This window comes from Epinephelus lanceolatus, chromosome 11 (assembly GCF_041903045.1).
Source record: "Epinephelus lanceolatus isolate andai-2023 chromosome 11, ASM4190304v1, whole genome shotgun sequence".
Lineage (NCBI taxonomy): Eukaryota > Metazoa > Chordata > Actinopteri > Perciformes > Serranidae > Epinephelus > Epinephelus lanceolatus.
The window spans coordinates 31467090-31492069 of NC_135744.1; the positions used below are offsets into that span (position 1 = coordinate 31467090).

The following is a 24980-nucleotide window of genomic DNA, read 5'->3' on the forward strand; positions in this document are numbered from 1 at the left end:
AATTACAAGCCAAAATTTACAGGTCATAGTGTACGTTAAGACAACAAGTTAAAGTGCCACTGAATTTTTGCCAACCTTTGTTATCTCTGCGATTACAGATAAATTAATGAAGCTAAGCTCCAGAAGTTAACGTTAGCTTAACTAGAGCCCTTTGGACAACAGCTAACAATGATGTACGATCACCATAGTACAAAACTAGAACAAAATAGGCTAATGCAGCTAGTGGCTAACGTTAGGCTAACTTTAGCTAACGTTAGCTAGAGATGTTAAAGATAACTTTATATTTCTTTCCAGCAAAGTGACAATATGTTGCCGCAAACACAATTTTGACTTACCTTAGAACAGATGTAGACATCCTAATTAATCTTATTCACGTTGAGTTGATGTTGTGGTATATCGTTACCACACAACTTTATCCAAAGGAGACACTTTTCTCGATTGAGATGTGGTTTAGGAAAGGATAAAAAATATGCCCCATCGCCCAGCCTCTCAGGATACCTTGTGTCGGAGTTGCATGTACCCCATGCACACCATTTTTAAACTTCAAATCTCCGAAAAAGCTCATAAAACCGAACAAAACTGACTTTCTGTAATGCATTTCAATGAACGTCCAGGCAGAGAATGTCCGAGTGTATGGGAATGGCTATACGCACTGTGATTGGCTCATCGCGTTTGAGGGCGGGACTTAGTCATAGGTCAATTGGTAACAAAGCAATATCATTCAATACATCAGTTTGTACTGTACTGTACTGTAGGTCCAGCATCAATATTATGAACGCAGCAACTGGTGATTATTCACATTGTATACATATAAAAACCATCAGTGGCTGTTAGCACCATAATGTGACAACAGAAGACAGAAAGAATAGATGACGGAAACAAACAGTGCTCTTCACATAAACTGCAGCAGAGAACAGTGGCATATCCAGGACATTTTTACTGGGGTGCCCAAGATGGGACACAAAGCTAGTGTGGGGTGGCCATGGCATAGCGAAGTATAATGCCACGTACGCAGCCAACCCCGGTTCGAATCCTGGCTGGAGGACCTTTGCTGCACGTCACATCCCCTCTTTCTCCCGTGATTTCCTGTCTCGTAACTGTCAAATAAAGGTGTCTATGCAGGTAAAAAAATATTTGAAAAAAAAAAAAAGACTCTTTTTTTTATTCCGTTTCCACCTATCACAGTCCTCAGGAATCTCTGGTTATTTTAACATGTCGATTTTTAATCAGTAATTATGTTCAGGATAGGGTACAAATTTTCTAAGAGCCATTTCCTTATAGTGGATTAAAGTCCTCATCTCTTCACAAGTTCGATTAGGGTAGCAATATTCAACTGCTCTTAACTCATCCTATAGAATAACATTAATCAGTCATCAGCTTATCATCTGTGTCACCTGTATTGTTACCTGTGTTTGCTCTACTAATTGAGGCAACCCAGACAGTATTCATGTGCAGGGCCCTGATGAAGGCATAAATTGAAACGTTGGCTTTGATTCAGCGTGCCGTCTTTATCCAGCAGTTCTGCAGTTGACGTTGTCACTGTGACCGTCCTCCTGTTTCATTAGCAGCAGCAGCAGCAGCAGATGCGGCGTGCTCATCTCATGGCTGATGGCTCACCTATCAGACCTGCATGGCCATTGGCCAAATGTCCGCTGAGCAGAAATCAGCTCTCACAGCCTCAGTACGACCATTACCGTGTTAGTTAAAAATGTAAAACTGGCCCTAAATCAGCTGATTACCTGTCATCATTGATTGGCAGCATTTCTCTTGTTTCTTTTGTTGACGGACTTGACCAGCTACCTATCAGATCTGGGGTGGCCACAGGGGTGGCCAATGAGTTTTCAGGGGTGGCCACCCCAGACCACCCCTTAAAATCGCCATTGGCAGAGAACAAAAATGACCTTCCTGAACCTTATAGGTATAAAATCATTAGAGTGGAGGAACAATTCAATCAAATCACGTGTTTATACAGAAACCATGGCTCTGCTCAAACTGTGCAACTTCAGGCTTTGTGATGGGGCAAACAATTTGAGTTAGATCTGATAACATTATACCAGTTACAAAACAGTTTGGTCACCCATGTACAGCGACAAATAACAAGTTTAGTGGTGGAATGTAACCAAGTGCATTTCATCAAGTACTGTACTAGAGTACAAATTTGAGGTATTTTTACCTAACTTCCATGTTATGCTACTTTATACTTACTCCACTACATCTCAGAGATAATAATTTGTACTTTTAACTCCACTACATTTGTCTGACAGCTTAAGTTACCTCTGAGATCACAGTTTTTCATCCCCTTCCTGTCCAGTGAAAACCATGTGTCTTAAGATGTGCTAATATTGAATGTTGGAGGAAGTGTTCTTTTATATGCTGAGAAAAATTCTTCAACTCCTTAAGCTTTATAAACTCTTTTAAAAAAATCTGTTAGGTAAAATTGGCACATCTGTATACGTCTTCAGCAGTAAAATACAACATACACATTGATGGAGCAGTAATATTAATCCAAAAACATCATATAATAATAAAACACTGATCAGGAACATTTTTACTATACAATTAATACTTTTACTTTTACTACTTTTTATTTTACTGATAATAATTTTACGTAAGCAAAATTTGACTGCAGGTTTTTTTTTAAAAGAGGCATTGAAAAGGACACTTTCCTTTCCTCTTTGCATTTCGCTGAGTTGACAGCTACAACACAGGGCCTTGGTGTTGTATCTGGTGGAAGGACTTGCCCAGTGGTGTAGTGGTAGTTGATGGGGTGGGTGCACTACTACGCAAATGGGTAAGTTACGGAAGAGGAAATGGGTATACTCTCACATATATTTCAATGGCTTTTTGGCCGATAGGTGTGTATGCAGTACAGCCAGAAAAAGAGGTGGGTATACCCCATATACCTGCATATACCCTCCACTACACCACTGCACCTGCCTGAATAGCAGCACAACACCTTGCTATGACAAAGTGTAGGGGAAGGACAAGAGGTCGCTGATCTAAGATGAGGTGTGAGTGTCAGTCAAGGAATGATAAAGTGTTATAAGATTCTTAATTCAGACTGTGTATGACATCTAACATGCTTTGCTCGGAGAAGCTGGAGTCACCAGTCTGCCCTCTATGTCAGAAGAGAGGGACCCCGGAGCACATCCTCAGCTGCTGATCAAAAGCCCTGGGAGAGGGATGCTGTCACAAGCACCATGACCAAGCCCTGAAGGCCATAGAGGACACCATCTGCAGTGGGATTAGCACCAGCAAGCACCTCCGCCCAGTGAAGAAAACCATCGCATTCATCAGGGCTAGAGAGAAGCTAACATTGGCTGCCAGTACCACCTCTTCTGGCCTGCTGGGAGCGACTGGGAGTGGAAAGGTGACCTGGGGAAGTTCAGAAACCGTTGCCATTCTGTGTTGGTGACTGTTGGTCATTCTCTTGAAACTCATGTTTCATGGGAGCACCACACTGAGGAGGCCAACGAGATGAAGAGGGCAAAGTACGTTGATCTCATGGAAGAATGCCAAAGCAATGAGTGGCAAGCAAGGTGTGAGCCCACTGAGGTGGGATGCAGAGGGTTTGCAGGCCAGTCCCTTTGCAGGGCCTCCATCATGCTGAGCATCACTGGGGCCAGAAGGCGAAGGGCCATCAGGTTGGCCACAGAGAAAGCAGAAGTTGCTTTAAGGTGGCTGTGGATTTGTACAGTAGAACCATGCATGGGGTAGTGCTACCTGGATACAAGCCGAGCCTTGATCAGTCTCAGCTGGGTCTTCTCTACAAGGATGTCTGATTGTCTTAAGACCTGAAATACCCAATGGCCCCAGGTAACATCACTGTTGATGTGTCCAGGTGCATCATTTTACTACCCAGCTCATGAGTTGTAACTCAGAAGTTTATTTTATATAACTAAAATGGAAGCGAGTAATGAACTAAATGTTACCAAAGCCAAACTTGGTACATAGTCCTCCAGCTTGCTCAGGTGAGCTGAATTTCCCTGATGAACCGACTCCACCCACCAGGCTCCTGAAAGATGATGCAAATCAGAGTGGGTCGTCACAATCATCATGTGATGTATGTGACAAGCAGGAATTGTATTTCATGGTTAATGCTACATGTGTCATGATTTACAAAACTTCCTGTTCCACAAGTTTTTACAACAATGTACTTATGATTCATGCACTGATGAGCACGCGGAACAGAAGCCATTTTTCTTTACATTTAAATAAGACCATGTTTTAAGTGTTTTCAGTTGTAAGGATTCATGTGTTTTCAGTAAAATGGGAGTAATGATCCTTACTGGTCCTTATATTGTACTGTAGCACATACAGTCATCTGCTGTCAGGTACTGTGAGTGAAACAACAGGTTTCTCACATCACCTGTCATCAGAAGTGAAAATGAAAGAATTCAAACAGTCACAGCAGAAAGCTCTGTTGTTTACTTCTTTTATTTCAACCATAAGTAGCAGTAGCAGTATCCTGTTTGCATCTTCATGCTATTTCACTGAAGTGTTCAATATGAGTATTGTCTGTGCTTGTGTGTTTCACCCTCAGCCCCTATCAGCACCAGTATCTCCTCAAAAGGTATATTGTCCAAGCAGCATAGGAAAAACATCCTCTGCTGCTTATGAATTAATTTAATGGCATCATCAGAAATCAAAGCTGATATCTGCTGTATAATAACATAAGAGAAACATGAAGTACAAAAATGACTTAGTAATTCCTCTTTACCAACAACCAAATCATACGCATGGTGTTAACAGGCCAAGGCAACAAGTCAAACCAGTCCAGAACAGTAAGGACTCCTCCCTGAATGTGAAGCTTTATAAATCAAGTCATAGCTACAGAAAAGTGAAATTTACAAGTCAACATCAAGACCTAAGGTACAGTATGATCATATCTAACATGTCATATGTTTATGTTTTTACATTTTCATATGAACCAGCTTGACACTGTTTTACACAGGAAAATCATTTAGAAAAAAAAATGTTTTTATTAATCAGTACCAGAACAGTTAAGTTACTCTTTTAGTGTTTTGTTTCCATGTCTTGAATTTTGAGGATGTAAGAATTTGTATTATATTAATAAATATTTGCAATGTTTATAAAATAATAACTTTAAATTAAATTAACCAAAAAGCCAAATCGCCCAAAATGGTCATTCATCTTTTGTGTCAATGTGAAGTAATGAATTGTTGTTAAGATGTGTGATCTGCTGTGACTTTTCGAGTGCTGGACAGAAATTCTGTATTTATTACGTGACATGCTGCTCTACACAGAGGTTTGTCAACTCTAGGAGGTTGATTTTATAACCAAAAATCTAAACTTGTTTTAGTAGCAAATTTGTGTGCAGTCAGTAAAGTTTATCTTAAATTTTACAAAATGTATTTTGGATCAGATTATCAATTAAGGGGGAATTTTAATCTGACGGTGGTTCTAGATCAAAGGACAGCAAAATCTTCAGGAATCATCCTTTTGGGATGAAAGGTGATCCCTACTATATTTTACAGCAGTAGTCGACTTTATGGACTACAGACTAATGGCTAATATCAGGCATGTCTATAGTCTGGCCCGGGGGCCAATTTTATACGGCCCTTGACTTGACACATTTTTTAAAAAATATCAGTGTATGTATGTATACACATGGCTCACTACATAATATTAGTTAATCAAGCAACATCATTTTGCATTTCTTTCTATCACTTCACAATGGCACACAGTTTGTAGACATGCAACAAGTAGGTGGAACTGACGTGTTTTCATAAACAGACTGTAAACAAGCAAACAAAATGGTTACCTACCAGCAGACATTTGCTTCTAGGTAGCAAAGAAACTTAAAGTGAGGACAGTGGGGGCTGCTGCTTTCAGCAGCGATTTAAAGCTGAATACATTTTAACTGAAATATGGACCAGTTGAGCTTGTCTCATTTGTTTGTGATTTCTTTTTTAATTAATCCATCTGATGTGAGAAGTGGCTGGCCCCCAGGTATGTTCCCATTATCTAAGATGGCTCCCATTCAAAAATGTTTGGACACCCTGAGCTAATAAGCTATTGTGTTGTGTTAGTCTGTCTGACAGGTTGCGCAGTGATGTTTGGGTTGGCTGCGTTGTGTTTCCTGCTTCTGCAGACTGGAGCTTCTGGGTTTGGGTTATCCAGCGGAGAATCTCTGAGTCATCAGGAGATCACTAAGAGAGCAATCTTAAATACCACTGTGCAGACATGTCGTGCTCTGGCCCTGGCTGAGGGCAAAGACTTCACTTTTCCTGTAAGGATTAATGTCAACCACTTTATATTGACTTTATTATGTTAAATGACCAGTGGCTTTATAATTAGTATTATTCATTTTGTGTGTGTTTGTGTCTACAGTCTCTGACTGTTGATGCTGTTGCTGCTGCCTGTGAAGCATCAAAATCATCCAAGAGCTTCCTCCAAACCATCCAATTGATCCAATCAAAGAATAAACAAGTAGACTTAACTCTTTTCAGCCAAGCACGGTATCACATGGACAATGAACAAATTTTGGAGGGAAGGAAAATCATCACAGATGGATTGGCAGCTGTGAAGGCCAGCAACAGGGAACAGAACTTTGAGGCTGCCAGAGAAAAACTGGGACAAATCTTACACCCTCTACAGGTAGCCTTCTTTCTATCATTCCTTCTGTTTACATCACAGTTTTGTTTCTTCAGTGTCACACTTCAAAACTAACCCTCAAGTTCAGCAAGCGACAGTTTCTTATATATTTATATATATATATATATATATATATATATATACATATACATATATAGATATAGATATATATATAGATATATACACACATACATATATTTAATTTCACAACAACAACCTATTAAAGGGAGCATTAATATGACTTTCTGAAATCTTACACCCTCTTCAGGTAGCCTTCTTTCTATCATTCCTTCTGTTTACATCACAGTTTTGTTTAATCAATGTCACACTTCAAAACTAACCCTCAAGTTCAGCAAGCAGCACAACAGTTTCTTTCCGTAGGCCCAAATTGTGTGCACTGACATTTATTTAATTCCACAACAACAACCTGTTAAAGGGAGCATTAATATGACTTACTGAAAAGAGATCTTGGTATTAATATACTATATGCTAGATAACAGATGCTCTGCTTGTTGTTGTTTTTATATAATAGGATTTCTACAGTCATAGCAACTGGGTGGAGATGGGAAACCAACTCCCAAACTCCAATCTGATCAGATCAGACACCAACGTTGGCAACATAGCAGGTAAAGAAATGTTGTGTCAGTGTGTGAGTGGCCGTGTCACTGAAACAAAAGAAACAAAGATGAGAAAATGTGATGCGATTACAGAGATCATTTTACAAGACAAAAGACTGGCAAAATTTTCTTTCTCACAGCTGAAAGCAGAGCAACCTGTCGCAACTGTAATGGAGACGACTGCAGGAACAACATTTTGGAGGATATCCTACGGGAAATGATAATTACTTCAGGATACTTTGATTTTGTGCCTTTTTCTTCCTCCAAACCAAAAGGTAACCTTCCTACCTGCTTACCTAAATAATTATATAAATTATAATCGCCATGTTTGTCAGATTTGTTGCTTAAATATTCAGAAATAGTCATCCTGTGTGAAATAGGCAGTTCCCCTCAGTTTCACAGAACTTTATGGTGAGTTTCAGCTCATTCTCAAGCTGTCTGGCCCACATCTTTACTGTTTTGGTCCATTCTCATTGCCGTCAAGAAGCTGTGAAAGCCCTCTGTGCACCAACTGCACATCACCAAACAGCAGACATAGTTAACAACTATTTAGTGAACATACTGGAGTGTGTAGCAGCTTAGGAGCCAGCATAGGGCCGCAAGTTGGAATCGTATCTGCAGTTGTTGTGGCACCGGCATAGCCCTAGTACATGGGGCAACTGCTCCACCAGGTGATCTACTGGGCACCCCAACATACAGCCTGTTTTGAGTACACTTTGTCATTTTCCAGCATGAACACAGTAATCAAACCTGCTAGAATAAGCATGTAGTATTAATTTGGGACATTTGAAGACTCTGAAAATGTTTTGCAGCTATTGGTAATTTGCACTATGACCATCCATACAAAATTTTATTATAATCCATCTATGCGTGGTTAAAATACTTCAATCTGCACCAAAGTGGTGGACCAACCATCAGACCAGAGCCGTGTTGCTAGTGTGGCTAAAAAAATACAGTGCCAGAGAAAATGTATTCTTCCCCAAAAAGTCAGTCTGGTATTCTCTGGAGTGATATGTAAAGATGTATAAAACATTTTGTTCTCATTCTGTTTCTAATGCTTTACAGGAAAATGCAGCCACGGAGGTTTTCTTGATAGAACAAGTAACATTGAACCTAAAGGTGGGATCAATAAAGACACTTTGGACTCCAGCCATGGACACCTCCACATGGAAGCTGCAAATGTGGCAATTGCTGCAACCAGTGAGCTCCTGGAGGACATTCGAGGGGCTGCTGGTGACAAACCATTCCTACAGTATGAAACTCTTTCTCTATGTTTCAGATATGCATGGTAAGGAGGAGGATTGCAAAGGGTTTTAATCTCTTATCTCTTTGTCTCTGTCCTTTTCTCTCCATCCCTCAGGATGATGGGAATCTCGAGAGGATCCAGTAAAGCTCTTTGTTTTGTGATCGACACAACAGGAAGCATGAGTGATGACATTGCAGCAGTGAGGACTGTCACTTCTGATATAATCGACAGGAGAGTGGGAACACAAGATGAGCCCTCAGTTTACATTCTCGTACCTTTCAATGATCCAGGTATGAGCTTAATGTTTTATCCCTCTGAAGTGAAGTAAAATTTATATTTCTTTCTTCATCCTCTTGCCTGCTAAACTGTAACTCAGTGATATAAAGCAGTGGACTTTTTGTGCTGTCATGTGCTGTATAGTTGGTTGAATATTATCACTGCTCAAATAAAATGCCAGCAATACAATAAGAAAAATAACAGTATTTGTAAATCATGAAGCACTCCACAAATGCATGCATCTCCACCTGAACCTCAGATTTTGGGCCACTGACAAGGACAACAGACCCAGAAGTCTTCAGGAATGCTATTAATTCACTAACAGCAACTGGTGGAGGAGATTTTCCAGAAATGAGTCTTTCAGGGCTTCAGGTACTGTGATGCCTTTGAGACATAATCTGTCTGCAAAACGTGAATATAGGAAAAAAAGTAAAGGTAAAACTACCGTATGATTGCTGTCCTCTCTTCCTCATACAGCTGGCATTAACTGGTGCTCCTCCCAGTTCTGAGATCTTCCTCTTCACTGATGCAGCTGCTAAAGATGTACACCTGAGAAGCACAGTGCTCGCACTCATTGAGCAAACCAAGACGGTGGTGAGTAATACGCTTCGTGTATGGCACGCCATTTGTAAAGTGGCTCACACTGAAATTAACAGTAACATTTTGCCACATTTAGCTTAAAAAAGTGCTGTGAATTTTTTAGTCACTTTTTACAGCATTTACAGCAATATTTGAAATATGTCAAATATAATGTCACAGTTAAACCTAAATATTAAATGTTAAATCTAAATCAAAATGTTAAATGTAATTGTTAAATCTAAATCCAAATCTAAATGTTAAATCTAAAGCTAAATGTTAAATGTTAAATCTATGTGCTTGGTGAAACTAAATATTTAGCTAATATGCAAATGCACACTGCCAGTCACTGGAAGTACCAAAATAAAAGCCCAGGTGGTCAGACTGTGTTTATAGCATCAGCATGATAAGAACTACCTAAAATGACAGAAACCATGTTTAGGGAAATTTTATTTGACGTGTACTTTGATTTTTTAGTGTCCCATCCCTCCTTGATGTTAGCTAGCTAGTAGAGATTTGCTACTAGCATCAATGTACTTCAAGCATAGCGTATTTATTTTATTTTTCAAAAACTAGCTAGCTAACGTTAGCTAGTTTCATATAGCTTACATGCAAACATAAGGAACATATGCTACACGAGTTAAAAAACAAACTTACGGAGTGCTGTGGTGGCTCTATGGTGGATACCGTCGCTGTTGCTGTCATCAACGATGCACTCCTGAAATTCTCAATTGGGCCAAAACAGCCCTTCCAGTGTTTTCAGCTAAATCACCGGACATGTTGGCATGTTGGCAAGCAAGGATGGGACACTAAAAACTCAAAGTACATGTCAAATAAAATTTTCCCAAACATGGTTTCTGTCATTTTAGGTAGTTCTTATCATGCTGATGTATGTTCAAGTGTTAATTTTCTCAGATTAGTTTGATTTTAATTCGTTATTTGATGCTATAAACACAGTCTGACCACCTGGGCTTTTATTTTGGTACTTCCGGGGACCGGCAGTATGCATTGCATATTAGCTAAATATTTAGTTTCACCAAGCACATTTAGATTTAACATTTAACATTTAGATTAAGATTTAATATTTAGATTTAGATTTAACATTTAATATTTAATATTTAACATTTAGATTTAGATTTGACATTTAGATTTATATTTAACATTTAGATTTAACATTTAGATTTAACATTTCGGTTTCAATTTAACGTTTGGATTTAATAATAATAATAATAGATCGGTTTTATATAGCACTTTTCTAAATACTCAAAGAGGCTTTACAAAGAATAAGCACAGAAAAAGGCACTCAAAACAAAACACTCAAACAAAGGACACTCAAACAAAACACTTAAAAGAGAAAGAGCGGGTGGAGGATGACGAGGGAGGATTTTTAGGTGCAGTAGGTGATCCTGAAGAGATGGGATTTAAGCTGACTCTTGAATGAGGGGAGTGTATCAGAGTTCCGGATGGCCAGGGGGCAGGGAGTTCCAGAGGGTAGGAGCAGCGATGGCAAATGCTCTGTCCCCCAGGGTGCGGTACTTGGTCTTGGTGATGGGGGTGAGAAGCTTGGCATTGGTGGAGCGGAGGCGGCAAGTGGGGGAATGGCGATGGAGGAGATCGGTGAGGTAACAATTAGATTTAGATTTAACATTTAGATTTAGATTTAAAGGAGCTATATGTAAGAAATCTAAAGCAAATAGTCGTAAAATCCTCCTAATATGTCACAGACACTAAGGAATAATGTTCATATAACATACTGATCTCACCGACAACAACAGTACAGCCAGAATATTTGCATCTAAAAAATTTTTTTGCAGTCTGCAAATCATGTTTATGTTTTGAATTTGTGTTTTGGCCTGTTGCGCCACCCACCGCCGTCTACCAGTCACGCAGTCAGTAGAGTCGCAGCATCAGTTACAGTTACGACTGAGCTACAGCAGCACAGCAAGCAGCATTAGCAGTGTCCTGGTACATAGCATTAGCAGCCGGCTTCTCCTCAGCTGTATCCCGGCAGCAGCGTTAGCAGCAGAGAAGCCAGGACACGACTCGCGGCAGTATTTTGAATTTGAGTGCAGTAACTGTTTTGGCCACATTCTTACATATAGCGCCTTTAACATGTAGGTTTAACATTTAATATTTAGATTTAACTGTGACATTATATTTATCATATTTCAAATATTTCTGTAAATGTGGTAAAAAGTGACTTTAAAAATTCACACCACTTTTTTAAACGTTGTTTGATGTTGATGTGGCAAAATGCTGCTGTTAATTTTAGTGTGAGTCACTTTACAAACGGCACCCCATATTCATGTAACAACAAACAAATGGTGTGAAAAATGATAGCGTAATTAGTGTGTAATGTAATGAAAAAATAAATAAAAACTCACAATGTAAAAACTTGAGGAGGCTATGAGTGAGGCTGTACTTAGGCACTAATACTAATGTCTGAATAAGTAGAAAGTAATGTTCACCATGTTTGCTATTATAGTTTAGCATGCTAACATTTGCTATTTAGCATTACACATTGCTGAGACTGAAGGGAATTGTATTTCATCATAAACAGAAGTTTTGGAAGAACTATATAAAAAACATTGTTTATGTTAGCTATTAAAGACTTTTCTGATTTGGTTTAACCTAAAAGACCCTAGACCCTAGACTTTAAGACTCTATGAGTGGGCTTAATTCTCATTCAAACTTTTATAATTTCTTTTTAGGTTAACTTCATGATAACTGCCGTTCTGGGATTTCGTCGTCGAAGGCAGAGTGATGATAGCCTCCAACAACAACAACAACAACCAATCAGTCGAATGGCAAGATCAGATGCTCAGCTGTACAGAGACCTGGCTCAGGCTTCAGGAGGTCTGGCTATTGAAGTCTCAAAGAGTGAGCTCCTTGAAGCCACCAGCATCATAACACAGACATCCAGCTCCTCTCTGGTATTAACACTCTCACTGTTCATTATGAGTTTTCAAAATCCGTAATTCAATTACGATTCAGTTGTGACACCAGTGTCATTTAACCTCCTAGGTGACCCTTCTGCAGGCAGCCAGGAATCCAGGAAAGGCTGAAAATTTCACCTTCACCATTGACGAGTCGGTGAAAAACCTCACAGTTTACATCACTGGGAACTCTGTGACCTTTACTCTTATCAGCCCCTCAGGTGATCACTCTGTGCAGATGGTATATTTTAAAGTTGTTATCACTGTAGGAGTAGAGGAGGTTCTTTAAAGCCACTTTGTGTGGAAATTTCTAACTTTGGTCCCATCTGGTGGTGGTAGTAAGTGTTGCACTGTGGTCGACTGCACGCAGCTGCTATAAAAAATTGAAACGTTAAATGCTTCACTTTTGGCTTTTTACCCAGTGTGCTTCATTGCATGCCATTGATCTCCTTTTAGGAGTGTCTCAGGAAAGCACCAACACGACAGGCTCACTGATCACTGCATCCCAGTCAGTGGGAAACTTCAAGACTCTGCAGCTAAAGCAACAAGTTGGACTGTGGGAAATTCAAATGGTGTCAACAAATCCCTACATTCTGAAGGTTGTAGGTGAGAACTCCACGATTATGAGGTTGAATCACATAATCAGTATTTAAGATACTTTAGGTATAACTATCCCTTACCAAATGTATTATGTTGATCTGTTCCGTACGACATCTATTGCACGTCTGTCCGTCCTGGAAGAGGGATCCCTCCACAGTTGCTCTTCCTGAGGTTTCTACCATTTTTTCCCCCCGTTGAAGAGTCTTTTGGGGGAGTTTTTCATTATCCGCTGTGAGGGTCCAAAGGACTGAGGGATGTTATATGCTGTAAAGCCCTCAGAGGCAAATTGTGATTTGTGATATTGGGCTTACATAAACATTAACAATCTAATGGAATCTAAAGGACATGACTTCAGTGACAGCGTTGGAATCTTGCATAGGAGCCGGAGTTTGGTGCCACTTCTCTTGGAGTCAATGAGGCGGGCACGACAAATTACATTAAAACCCATCGTATCTTTTTGTTGCAATTCTGATTGAAAAAATCCTACCACCAAATTAAAAAAACACACATTACATGATGCTGACTGACATTTTAAAAGGAAAATTAACACACACATTTAGAAAAAGCATTACAATGATGGGTTATTGTGTGATTTGCAGTGTCCACCCCATTAACCTCAGTAGAAATGGCACCAAAGTCCGGCTCCAATGCAAAATTCGCATGCTGTCACTAGGGGTGGGAATCTTTGGGCACCTCACGATTCGATAACGATTACGATTCAGGGGCTACGATTCGATTATAAAACGATTATTGATGCATCTTTAATTTATGTATATTGATGCACTTTTTCACAACACACATTTCTTTTTGTCTCACTGAATAAGTATTCAACACTTGGAATTTTTAAAAACAGTGCATTTGTAATAAGAAACAGTTGAATTCATTTCCATTATATTTATTAAACATATAAATGGAAATGTGTGCAAACTGGAAAGTTACAACTTCGTTGTACGGAACCAAAGGTAAAAACAGGTATCTTAAATCACAAGATAAAATGCGCAGTTAGAGTAACAAATGATTAGGTGGCAACAGACGTCTACGCATCACATGTAACTGCATTCCTACCTGCCTTCAACAGTGAGGCCATGACTTCTGTTTTGGTTTGATGGTAGAGTGTCGGGATGGCCGTGTCGGTGAAATAGCGTCGGGATGGGATGGTGTATCTGGGCTCCAATGTATGCAGCAGTGCTCAAAATCCCTGATTTTCCACGACGGAAGAAGGACGCAAATCCTTGGCAATAAATGCCGCGATGGCCTTCGTAATTCGCTTCGCCTTTTCCGATTAGGGTGGCAGCTTTCTAATTGCTTCCTCGATTGTTCTCTGGTTGGTAGCGCCACTAGTAGCCGCAGCAATAACAGCCTGCCGTCTCCCTGACTCCTCCATCAGGTGGAATCGAGTTACATGGCTTCTCATGTTTGTTGTGGTGCCAAAGTATTTTATTTTAGCACGACACAGTTTACATATAACGTGGCTCTTGTCCAGTTCGCTTCCACCGTCAATGTTGTAGAAGCCGAAGTATTTCCACACGTCTGCTTTTAAATTAGAAGGAGCTGTTCTGATCTCACGGTGAGGTGGGTGGCGGTCAGTCATGTTTGTTTTCCTCTGTGCGCGTGTCAGCGTGTCCGCTCCAGGTGCGCATCCCAAAGTGTCCCGAAGATGACGCTTACCGCGCTTCTTAGTTCCGCATTATTTAGAACCTTCTGTATTACTCTAATTAACAGATTTAAATAATCGAAATTTGGACGTTTGTGAATCGATTCAGATTCGTCCACGTCCGAATCGCGGTGCATATAAGAATCGGAAATTTCCCCCACCCCTAGCTGTCACTGATGTCATGACCTTTCCTTCCATCATTGTTCCCTCGAGAAGACTTCAGGAGGTGAACAGGGACCAACGCTGTTGCACTAGCAGCAAAATAGCAACCTGTATAGTGGAGGTGAATGACATTTAGTTTCTAGTTCTCCAAGATTTAAATATGTCATTCGAGACAGTGTCACGAGTACCTGGTTACTCCACAGACCTCAGCACAGCATTCAGCAGGTTTCATTGAAACTACTTTCTGCAGAAGAAACGGTGTTGACGCGGCTGTTTTATGGAGGACTGTGCTGTAATTTTAGTCTTCAAAAATAATTATAGTGATAAATACGCCTCAAAGGAATGGTAAAAGTAATGAATATTTACTGGTGATTATACATCTGGCCTCTCTGGTTTATTGTAACTTTTTTATTTGCAGGCGAAAGTCCAGTGGATTTCCTGTTTAACTTTTTGGAGGAATCGCAGGGCCCGTTCGGAGGTTTTGATGTCGTAGACAATCGTCCCAGAGCTGGTAAAGGAGCCAGAAGTTTGTGATATGCCAAAGTAATTGACCTCAGCATATTTCAGTAGATATTCTCTTTTTCTGAAGGTGTTAATGGCAGCCTGATGGTGACGCTGACCGGGAGTGAATCCGCCACAGTGACAGAAGTCATTCTGGTTGAATCGTCTGGGTCGGGAGAGGTTAATGGCAACGTGGAGGCTCAGGGTGGAGGAGACTTCTTGGCTCACTTTGACAGGATACCAGCAGAGGAGTTTGTGGTGCTTGTGAAGGGGCAGAGCAACAATGGTTCCTCCAGAATGTCCTCAACAAACTTTCAAAGGCAGTCCCCCACCAACATCAGAGCGTCTGCTGTGACTGTTACTTCTGTATGTAAAATGCATCTTCCTAAAAACTTATGAAATGACTTTTGAGATAAACTGTACTGCCACAGTTTTTACTATATACGACTGATAGTGACTGATTTCCTTCTGTTTTTAGCCTGATTCAGACAGCGTCTTAGTTCCAGGAACACCACTTTCAGTTCCCTTCACTGTGATGACGAGCGGTGCAGGAGGAACCTTCAGCATCCAAGCTACCAATGACCAAAGTTTTCCCTCAACTTTCCCGTCCAGTTTAATGCTGGAAACTGACGGCAGTGCCAACGGTACAGTGAACCTTACAGCACCTCTCAACACTGCGTCTGGTACTGTCGTCACCCTAACCATTTCGGCCGAGGCTTCAGGAGGCGCAGACACCAACTACGTCGTGCGGCGTTTCACTGTCCTTGAAACGGTAACTCTTCACAAATCACATTTCAATAGATGTTGAGGCAGTAAATGATCATTCTGTCTTATTTAATCCCTTCATCACTGTGTTTATTGGTTGAATTAATGACTGGAGGCAGCAGTAGCTCAGTCCATAGGGACCTGGATTGGGAACTGGAGGGCACTACTGTAGCAATGATTATGTGCGCAACTTCCAGTGAGATAGCGGAAGTAGCAGTAAGCTAGTTAGTCCCATAGACAGTCTGTGGTTCGTCCCAGTGGCTACTCTTGGTGGCTAACCGCCAACACCAGTTCTTTTCGAAAGTAATTTGCCTTCAGTTTAGCAAATACTAATTTATTTTTTAACAAATATCTGACTAATGTTAACGTAGCATTTTCTAAAATGTCTTTGCGAAGCTCTGGTACCTATTACACTGTCTGTGTCTGTACCGACTTACAACCAGTCGAAGCTAAATTTTTGTCTTCAGCAACTGTGTGTTGAACATCTAACCAGAACAAAAAGGGATTGTTCCTGTTGCCAAAGGTACCATTGATATGAAAAACAAAACCACAAGAGTTTCACGAGACGTAGCGAAAAAGTATCAAATCAGAATTTGCAGAAGAGAATGACACCTCGACTGACAGGTCAGTCACTCAACGTCAGTACATGATATCCTTGTCTTTCCCCGTCTGACTTCATTCTCAACCTACAGTGAAAAATTCCTCATTATAAAATGAACTCAGCAACATACCTTGAAATATGTATTTAGTCATTAGGGCTGAGAATGTGTCACTGATTTACTGTACTTCCTTTTTTATTATATTACAAAATGACTGCCAAAAGTTATTTCTTTTACTACTACTTTATATTACTGTTACTGAAGTCTGCTGCTAAATTCAGCATCCTGTTTGCTCAGAACAGTTTTTAATAAATCAGAAGTTAAAACAATGTGTAGACTGCGTGGTTAGCGCAGACGACCGGAAGATTAGCTTGGAAACATCACATAAATCCCCTTTACATAGAGCTACAGTTAATATTGATTTATGTGTTAGTATCTCTTAATAAGTCATTATAAATCATAATTCATCTTTAGAAGGAGCAGAAGTTTACCTTAAGCTAGCTCGGGCCATGTTAAAGTTAACAATATTTTAACGTGCAAGGCAAGCTAATTGCTAGCATGCTCGGTGGAAAAGGGGAAAAAAAACAATGCTTTGACATGGCTGTCAGAGATGGCAGAGGTATGATCACATAATCCCATTTGAGCTATAACAGGTGGTGTGTTCCACGTTTTATTTCCCAATTGCTCTTGGAAAGAAGAATAGAATTAGTCTAGTAGGAAGGGGGGGGGGTCCCCATGGTCACGGTGGATTTCTAAATGAAACCTATATTTTTGGAATCGTGAAGGTCTGTAGATAATGAATTTTGATGTTCCCATCGCAAAAAAGGGTAGTCCTCGGAATTCTGGCAGAATTTCGAATTCCGTCAAGCGGAATATATGGAAAAAATTAAAAATCAAATGTATCCACAACTTTTGAACCATATATTGTACAGAGACAAATAAGCCATCTTTTTTGCATAAATTAAGCATGAGAAATCTATTAAAATGGTTATTTTAATGATTTAAAATGTACGTCTATGCGTAATTGGCTTTTCTTTGCAAAATTTAGCAGAAAAAATATGAAAAAAGCTATGACCTATAGGAAATCTTTCCAATTTGTTGGTATTTGGTGAGAAACATCAGCTTTTTAATAGCTATAGAAAACTGCCCAGCACTCTAAGCTTTCATTTGATTGGTTACATGTTGCTATAACTAAAAAAATAAAGTCTGGGAGACTGTTAGAGCTATGTCTACTCCCAAATTTGTGATAGACAGGTCAAAATGAGGGATAACCATCACTCTTGAATCATACATCATACATATATAAATGAACCAATTTTTTAATGTAATTTTTTATTTTACAAATTGATTATGGTGTTCTCTTGATGACTTAAGTAGTTTTTATGTATTTAGTCCAAATAGTATTTCTAAGGGCTGAAATATGTGCCATCAGAAACTGAATTTGAATCATTTATATTTGAATTTGAATTTCTAAACTTGAATAATTGCATTGAAAAACTGAGTTTGAACCACATAATTTGAAATTGAATCATTTATATTTGAATTTGAATTTCTAAACTTGAATAATTGCATTGAAAAACTGAATTTGAACCACATAATTTGAAATTGTATTGTTAATTTGAATCACTGCATTGAAAAACTGAATCTGAATAGTATAATTTGAAATTGAATTTATTTCTATATATCTTCACATTCAGCTCTCACAATTCAAATTCAGTTCTCAAAATTCAATTTCAATTTACTGTGACACTGTGTTAAGGATGAAGGAAGAGCAATCGAGCGCAGACACACAGGATTCCTCTTCGGCCAATCAGCACCTATGTTTTTGAGCACGTAGGAAGAAGCGCTCCCCTTGATCCATAGATCATAGACAATAGGCTTGTTCGAGATGAACTGCGCCTCGCCTGAAAAGTAGACGAGAGCAGGCAGCCGCAGCGGGGGGCGGTGACAAAAAGCTGCAGTGAAGTCGGACAGTTTCCCAACGGTTTCCAGCAGCCTTCAGTCCGTATAGGAAGTCACAGACACACTTACATCCTGTCTGGAATGATGTCAATTCATTAAAAAAGTGATCAGACCCATATAGGCTATCAGTTTATGTGTTTAGTTTGTTTTCAGTCTCCAGTTGTTTTAATTATGATAGATTCATTTATTAAAATACTTTACAGGTGATCTGTAGTTTATGTTCATGGTTTATTCTCCATTTGATATGAATTCTCCTGTAAATCAGCATCATATCAGTTTGACCTGTCCCCTCAACTACACAGGCTGAATAAACTGTGTTTGACTATAAGGTTAATATTTTCAGAGGAAAAAAAATACAAGACAACACCTTTCATTAAAGGGAAATTTCAGTTCATTTCAACCTGTCTCCTATCGTCCTAAATTTGTTTCAAGTGACTAGTGACATAAAAATAATAGTTAGCATGTTAGCCATTAGCCTAGATACAGCCGGGGCGCATAGTAGCATCAGACCTGTTAAAACGTAAGTGAACGGGCAACCTTCAAGTGCAAAGTTAGTCCACTAAAGAAGCTTTTTTTCCACAAAGACCGCCTCATATCGTTAGGATAAATGTCAGAGAACATATTGAAAACGCCATGTAAACGTGTTGTCTTACCTTACCGGTGTGGTGCAATGTTTGTTTACCATTTAGCTCTGCTTTCCAAAGGGTGGCCGAAATATCGCGAACAAACAGCGATCTCATAGCGTGCCTGAACAAGCAGCAACAGCTGGAAGGCAGAACCGGACAGTAGCCTGAAAAGTTCATTCATTTATTTTATGAAAGATTTATAGAATAATGGCTGACTTTTTGCCAGACTTAGACTTTGTGGAGGAGGAATTTGATTTTGCAGAGTTTGATGGCCGCCCTTATTTATTTGAGCCAGAATACACTGACGAAGAGCTTCGTGAAATTGAAGAACGGAGGAGGAGAGAGAGAGAAGCGCAACAGGTAGAGGACGAGAGAGGAGGAATGGCTGCTGCAAGGCTGCGTAGCTCTGGAGATTGGTGGTGTACCTGTGAATGCTGTGCCCCAGTGCCCACAGAAGAGGAATGCCTCTATTGCAAGGAATGGGACCGGTTGCAGCCTTATTTTCAAGGTCTGGATGTGACCGAGGACGAGACACCTCCACCTGGAGTAGTATCCAGCTGGGTTTTATCTAGAGCTCGCGAGATATATTTCGGCCGTGCTTTGGAAAGCAGAGCTAAATGGTAAACAAACATGGCACCACACCAGTAAGGTAAGACAACACGTTTACATGTCGTTTTCTATATGTTCTCTGACATTTATCCTAACGATATAAGGTGGTCTTTGTGGAAAAAAAGCTTCTTTAGTGGACTAACTTTGCACTTGAAGGTTGCCCGTTCACTTACGTTTGAACAGGTCTGACGCTACTATGCGCCCGGCCCCCGGCTGTATGGGAACTGCCCATTGGTTCGACAGCCCATTGGTTCGACATCCCATTGTTCCGACCATCATTGTTCCGAAGTCCGTTCCGAAATCATCATGACGCCCTGTGGTTAAGGTCTGGTTAGGTTTAGGCACAAAAACCACTTGGCTAGGGTCAGGAAAAGATCATGGTGTGGGTTAAAATGAAAAAGAAAGTGACAAACACATAAGCCGTGAGACTGCTCCGCCTCAAGCCGGTCGCGGTGCACCATACGCCCGCCGCCGCGGACAGTCGGACTAATGGGATGTCGAACCAATGGGTTGTCGAACCAATGACATGGACCCGGCTGTATCTAGGCTAATGGCTAACATGCTAACTATTATTTTTATGTCACTAGTCACTGGAAAAAAATTTAGGACAATAGGAAACAGGTTGAAATAAATCTAAATTTCCCTTTAAGGCTCAGTCAGATACAGTCAGGGTTTCACATCTGATGTTATTTTAAGAATCCTCACATCCCACTGACGACAAGTCCCTGTGTTGCTAAATACTTTAATCATTAAACCGTCCAATATTAATATAGTACATTTGACTCTGTATAGTTTATGATGAATGTATTCAGTCTCTGACAATTAAACTTCATTATCAGTCACACAACATGTTTTCTGTTCACAGAATAAACCTTCAGATCAGACAAATACAATCTTAATCTCTAAAATTCAACACAGTGTCACAGTAAATTGAAATTGAATTTTGAGAACTGAATTTGAATTGTGAGAACTGAATGTGAAGATATATAGAAATAAATTCAATTTCAAATTATACTATTCAGATTCAGTTTTTCAATGCAATGATTCAAATTAACAATTCAAATTCAAATATAAATGATTCAAATTCAATTTCTGGTGGCACATATTTCAGCCCTTAGAAATACTATTTGGACTAAATACATAAAAACTACTTAAGTCATCAAGAGAACACCATAATCAATTTGTAAAATAAAAAATTACATTAAAAAATTGGTTCATTTATATATGTATGATGTATGATTCAAGAGTGATGATTATCCCTCATTTTGACCTGTCTATCACAAATTTGGGAGTAGACATAGCTCTAACAGTCTCCCAGACTTTATTTTTTTAGTTACAGCAACATGTAACCAGTCAAATGAAAGCTTAGAGTGCTGGGCAGTTTTCTATAGCTATTAAAAAGCTGATGTTTCTCACCAAATACCAACAAATTGGGAAGATTTCCTATAGGTCATAGCTTTTTTCATATTTGTTCTGCTAAATTTTGCAAAGAAAAGCCAATTACGCATAGACGTACATTTTAAATCATTAAAATAACCATTTTAATTATTTTCTCACGCTTAATCTATGCAAAAAAGATGGTCTATTTGTCTGTGTACAATATATGGTTCAAAAGTTGTGGATACATTTGATTTTTAATGTTTTCCATATATTCCGATTGACAGAATTCGACATTCCGCTGGAATTCCGAGGACCACTCTTTTTCGCGATGGGAACATCAAAATTCATTATCTACAGACCTTCACGATTCCAAAAATATAGGTTTCATTTAGAAATCCACCGTGACCATGGGGACCCCCCCTTCCTACTAGACTAAATACTGTAAACAAACTGTTACCATTGGAAATCGCCAGTTTTCGGCTCAATGCCGGAAGTCGCACACATATTTCGCCCAAGGGATCATGGGGCTAGGAATAAGGTGGATAGGTCCTGTGTGTGCATGTGTGTGTATTTCAGGCCTGTGTGTATGTGACAACAGAGTGAAAAAACTGAATTTCCCCTTGGGGATGAATGAAGTGTATCTTCTTCTTCTAAAACCAGCTGACTTTTACCTTCTTTTGCTCCTCATAGGTGACTGATATCACTAAGCCGGTGTGTGAGCTGCTCAGCCTACAGTCCAACTGCTCTGATAACTGTGTGTTATCAATGTGGGAGCTCTCAGTTCAGGTGACTGATGGTGCTAATGGGACGGGTGTCGACCGTATTACCCTCAGACAAGGCAACGGGACCTTGAACACCAGCTTGGCCACTGACAATGAGAACATAACCCTGGTTTCCTACAATGCATCTTGCTGTTCTCCTGATGTGGAGCTGGTGGTTGTGGATCGGGTGGGTAATGTAGCCACATGTTTCTACAGCGTCCGGAAAACTGCCGCCACCAGCTCACAAGCTGTGACCGTTGCTACAGCCACCAACAGTCCACAGCCTCCAACAGTAGCAGCTGTTGAGTCTTTGTCTAACAGAGCTGCTCAGTCTTTTCTTGTTTGCCTTAGCATCACGGTCCTGGGGCTCAGTTTAACATTTTAACTTGGGGTCAACTGAGTGCTTACATGTTAGTGTGGGGGTGAGATACATTTAAAAATGTGCTTTTGGCTTTGGAAAATAAACTACATACTCTATACACTCAGTTGCCAGTTTTTTAGGTACACATAACTAAAACTTATGCAGTTTGATCCTATAATAATAAAGTACATGTTTTGTTCACTAACACCCAAAAACTGAAAAAATATGCAAACAAAAAGCTTGAAATAAGGAATATTACATACATGTATAACATTTTGTATCAGAGCTGGAACCATGAAACACAACCGTTACAAAGGACAATACCACGGTAAAATTGATAATACCATCCATTACTATCACTGTACCACAGTAGTTTTTTGTAAAGGAACATTCAGTTTTCACTTAAAGCATCTGAGAGAGGTTTAATTCAACTTTATGGTTATGTTGGAGGCTATAGTGTTGTTGAACTGTAATGCGTTACACATATAGGTGCTTCTTATATTTGGTCCAGCTAAACTGATTTAGTCAGGGGAACCTAATAATCTGGCTCGTGAGTGTGTGTACAACTTGGTGAATCATACCACTGTAAAACAATGTTGAAATCTTTAAGCTATGTGATATAAACATGTTCTGTAGGCATTACAGGGCACTTGGTGGTAGTGTAAAACCTTCTTTAAAGGGTTATGGGGTTGTGAATATATTAGGGAGATTTGATCATGTCAGTTTAATTATGATATCTCAATCAAGGATCATTCATTAATGTTTTTAGTGCTACTGATGTTAAGTTGTGGAATGGGGTTCTGTTTACACATAAATAAAATTTAAAACCCATGCAAAAACAACAAAACAACTTTGGTCACAATTAATCTTTCAAACTTTGTCTACGTTAAGAAGACGTATTCTTGGTTGGTTTACGATTAGACTTCTTTAGCAATTTAGCAAAGTTTGGAGAAAAGTATTCGCACATCCATCTGTCTTAGATGCAGGTGTGTTGGACAATATCACTTGAGGCTTTGAACAGAAAATCCTGCACACTGCTCTTGTTCAGCTTCACAATTTATTAGCAACACTAACGTTTCGATCCTCTTGATGAACGTCCACGAGGACTGAAGAGCAGTGTGCAGGATTTTCTGATCAAAGACCCAATTTAGCAAAGTTAAAGTTGTGAAAATGTGGTGGTGCTTTGTGTCAAGTGCACAAACATTGTGAGAATAATAGCTCAGGGAAAATGTCAGGCCCCTTTCTGAAAATGTGCCCCTGTGAACAATGTAGTTGATTAGCCCTGTTGTATAGCAACAGTTGAAGGAGATAAAGGTGACCGAGCTGTGTCAGATTACGTTACATCATCAGAGGGTAACATCTATCATAGCTACTCACATAATTGACCTATGGCTAAGCCACGCCCCACTTACTCAGACAAACTATCAACATTCAGTGACTGAGCTCTATGGCAGGTGTCACGGTACATGGCATTTCGCAGGAGGCAATTGATGATTTTTGGGGACATAATGATCAGATTTCATTCAGAAGTAACCAAAAGGGCCTAAACTACGCATTGGAGGGATATATTCATCATTTTATCACTGAGAAGGTCGATAAAAAGCTTAAATTACAAGCCAAAATTTACAGGTCACAGTGTACATTTGTGAAATGCATCTCGTTGCCGCTGCCATCAAAGACAACAAGTTAAAGTGCCACTGAAGTTAAGGTTTTTGTCTCAGAATGTGAGAAAAGGATAACAGCCTTTTTACCATCTTTACCAACGGTGTCTCTCCGTTAGTTTGGTGCTACAGTATTTACACTGAATCATTCAACATAACGTTTGCCAACCTTTGTTATCTCTGTAATTACAGATAAGTTAATGAAGCTAAGCTCCAGAAGTTAACGTTAACTTAACTAGAGCCCTTTGGACAACAGCTAACAATGATGTACGATCACCAAAGTACAAATCTAGAACAAAATAGGCTAACGAACGCCCAGCAAACAAGGTGACATGATGAACAACGCAGCTAGGAGCTAACGTTAGGCCAACTAACATCTCTAGCTAACGTTAGCTAGAGATGTTAAAGATAACTTTACATTTCTTTCCAGCAAAGGGACAATATGTTGCCTCAAACACAATGTTGTCTTACCTTAGAACAGATGTAGATATCATTGTTAATCTTATTCACGTTGAGTTGATTTTGTGGTATATCGTTACCGCACAACTTTATCCAAAGGAGACACTTTTCTTGGTTGAGATGTGGTTTAAAGGATAAAAAATATGCCCCATCGCCCAGCCTCTCAGGATACCTTGTGTCGGAGTTGCATGTACCCCATGCATACCATTTGACCATTTTTAAACTTCAAATCTCAGAAAAAGCTCATAAAACAGAACACTGACTTTCTGTAATGCATTTCAATGAACGTCCAGGCAGAGAATGTTTGAGTCAGAGCCCTTGAATAGAGGGTCGCGTCATCTCCATTCACTCTAATGGGCCACTTTTTTCACAGCAATGGCGGTTCGCGGAGCCTCTCAATAGTTCCCGGAAGTAAGCGGCACACGCTAGCAGCACAATGGAGTTACAGCAGAAAAGACTGGCTGTGTTGTACTTTTAACTGGTAAGATGTCCAAAGACTCAAATTTTACATTATCAGCACAATTTATCTAAATTAACATATGCATTAAAGCTTGTTAGTGGATTATCTCCCATTAAATTAGTAGATTTATGTAATGTTACAAGATAAGATA

At 39.6% G+C, this 24980-nt stretch overlaps 1 protein-coding gene across 1 annotated transcript; it reads left to right on the forward strand.

The window, feature by feature from the left end:
• The first annotated feature begins 4712 nt into the window (after positions 1 to 4712).
• LOC117265370 (von Willebrand factor A domain-containing protein 7-like) lies at positions 4713 to 23090 on the forward strand. Its single transcript, XM_078172505.1, has 16 exons — positions 4713 to 4872; positions 6054 to 6253; positions 6355 to 6621; positions 7151 to 7244; positions 7376 to 7510; positions 8301 to 8487; positions 8596 to 8771; positions 9017 to 9129; positions 9235 to 9351; positions 12045 to 12266; positions 12358 to 12490; positions 12726 to 12875; positions 15104 to 15196; positions 15275 to 15552; positions 15665 to 15958; positions 21818 to 23090. Exons 2-16 carry the CDS (start codon positions 6077 to 6079, stop codon positions 22271 to 22273), a joined length of 2892 nt encoding a protein of 963 aa, XP_078028631.1. The 5' UTR covers positions 4713 to 4872; positions 6054 to 6076; the 3' UTR covers positions 22274 to 23090.
• The last annotated feature ends 1890 nt before the right edge of the window (positions 23091 to 24980 follow it).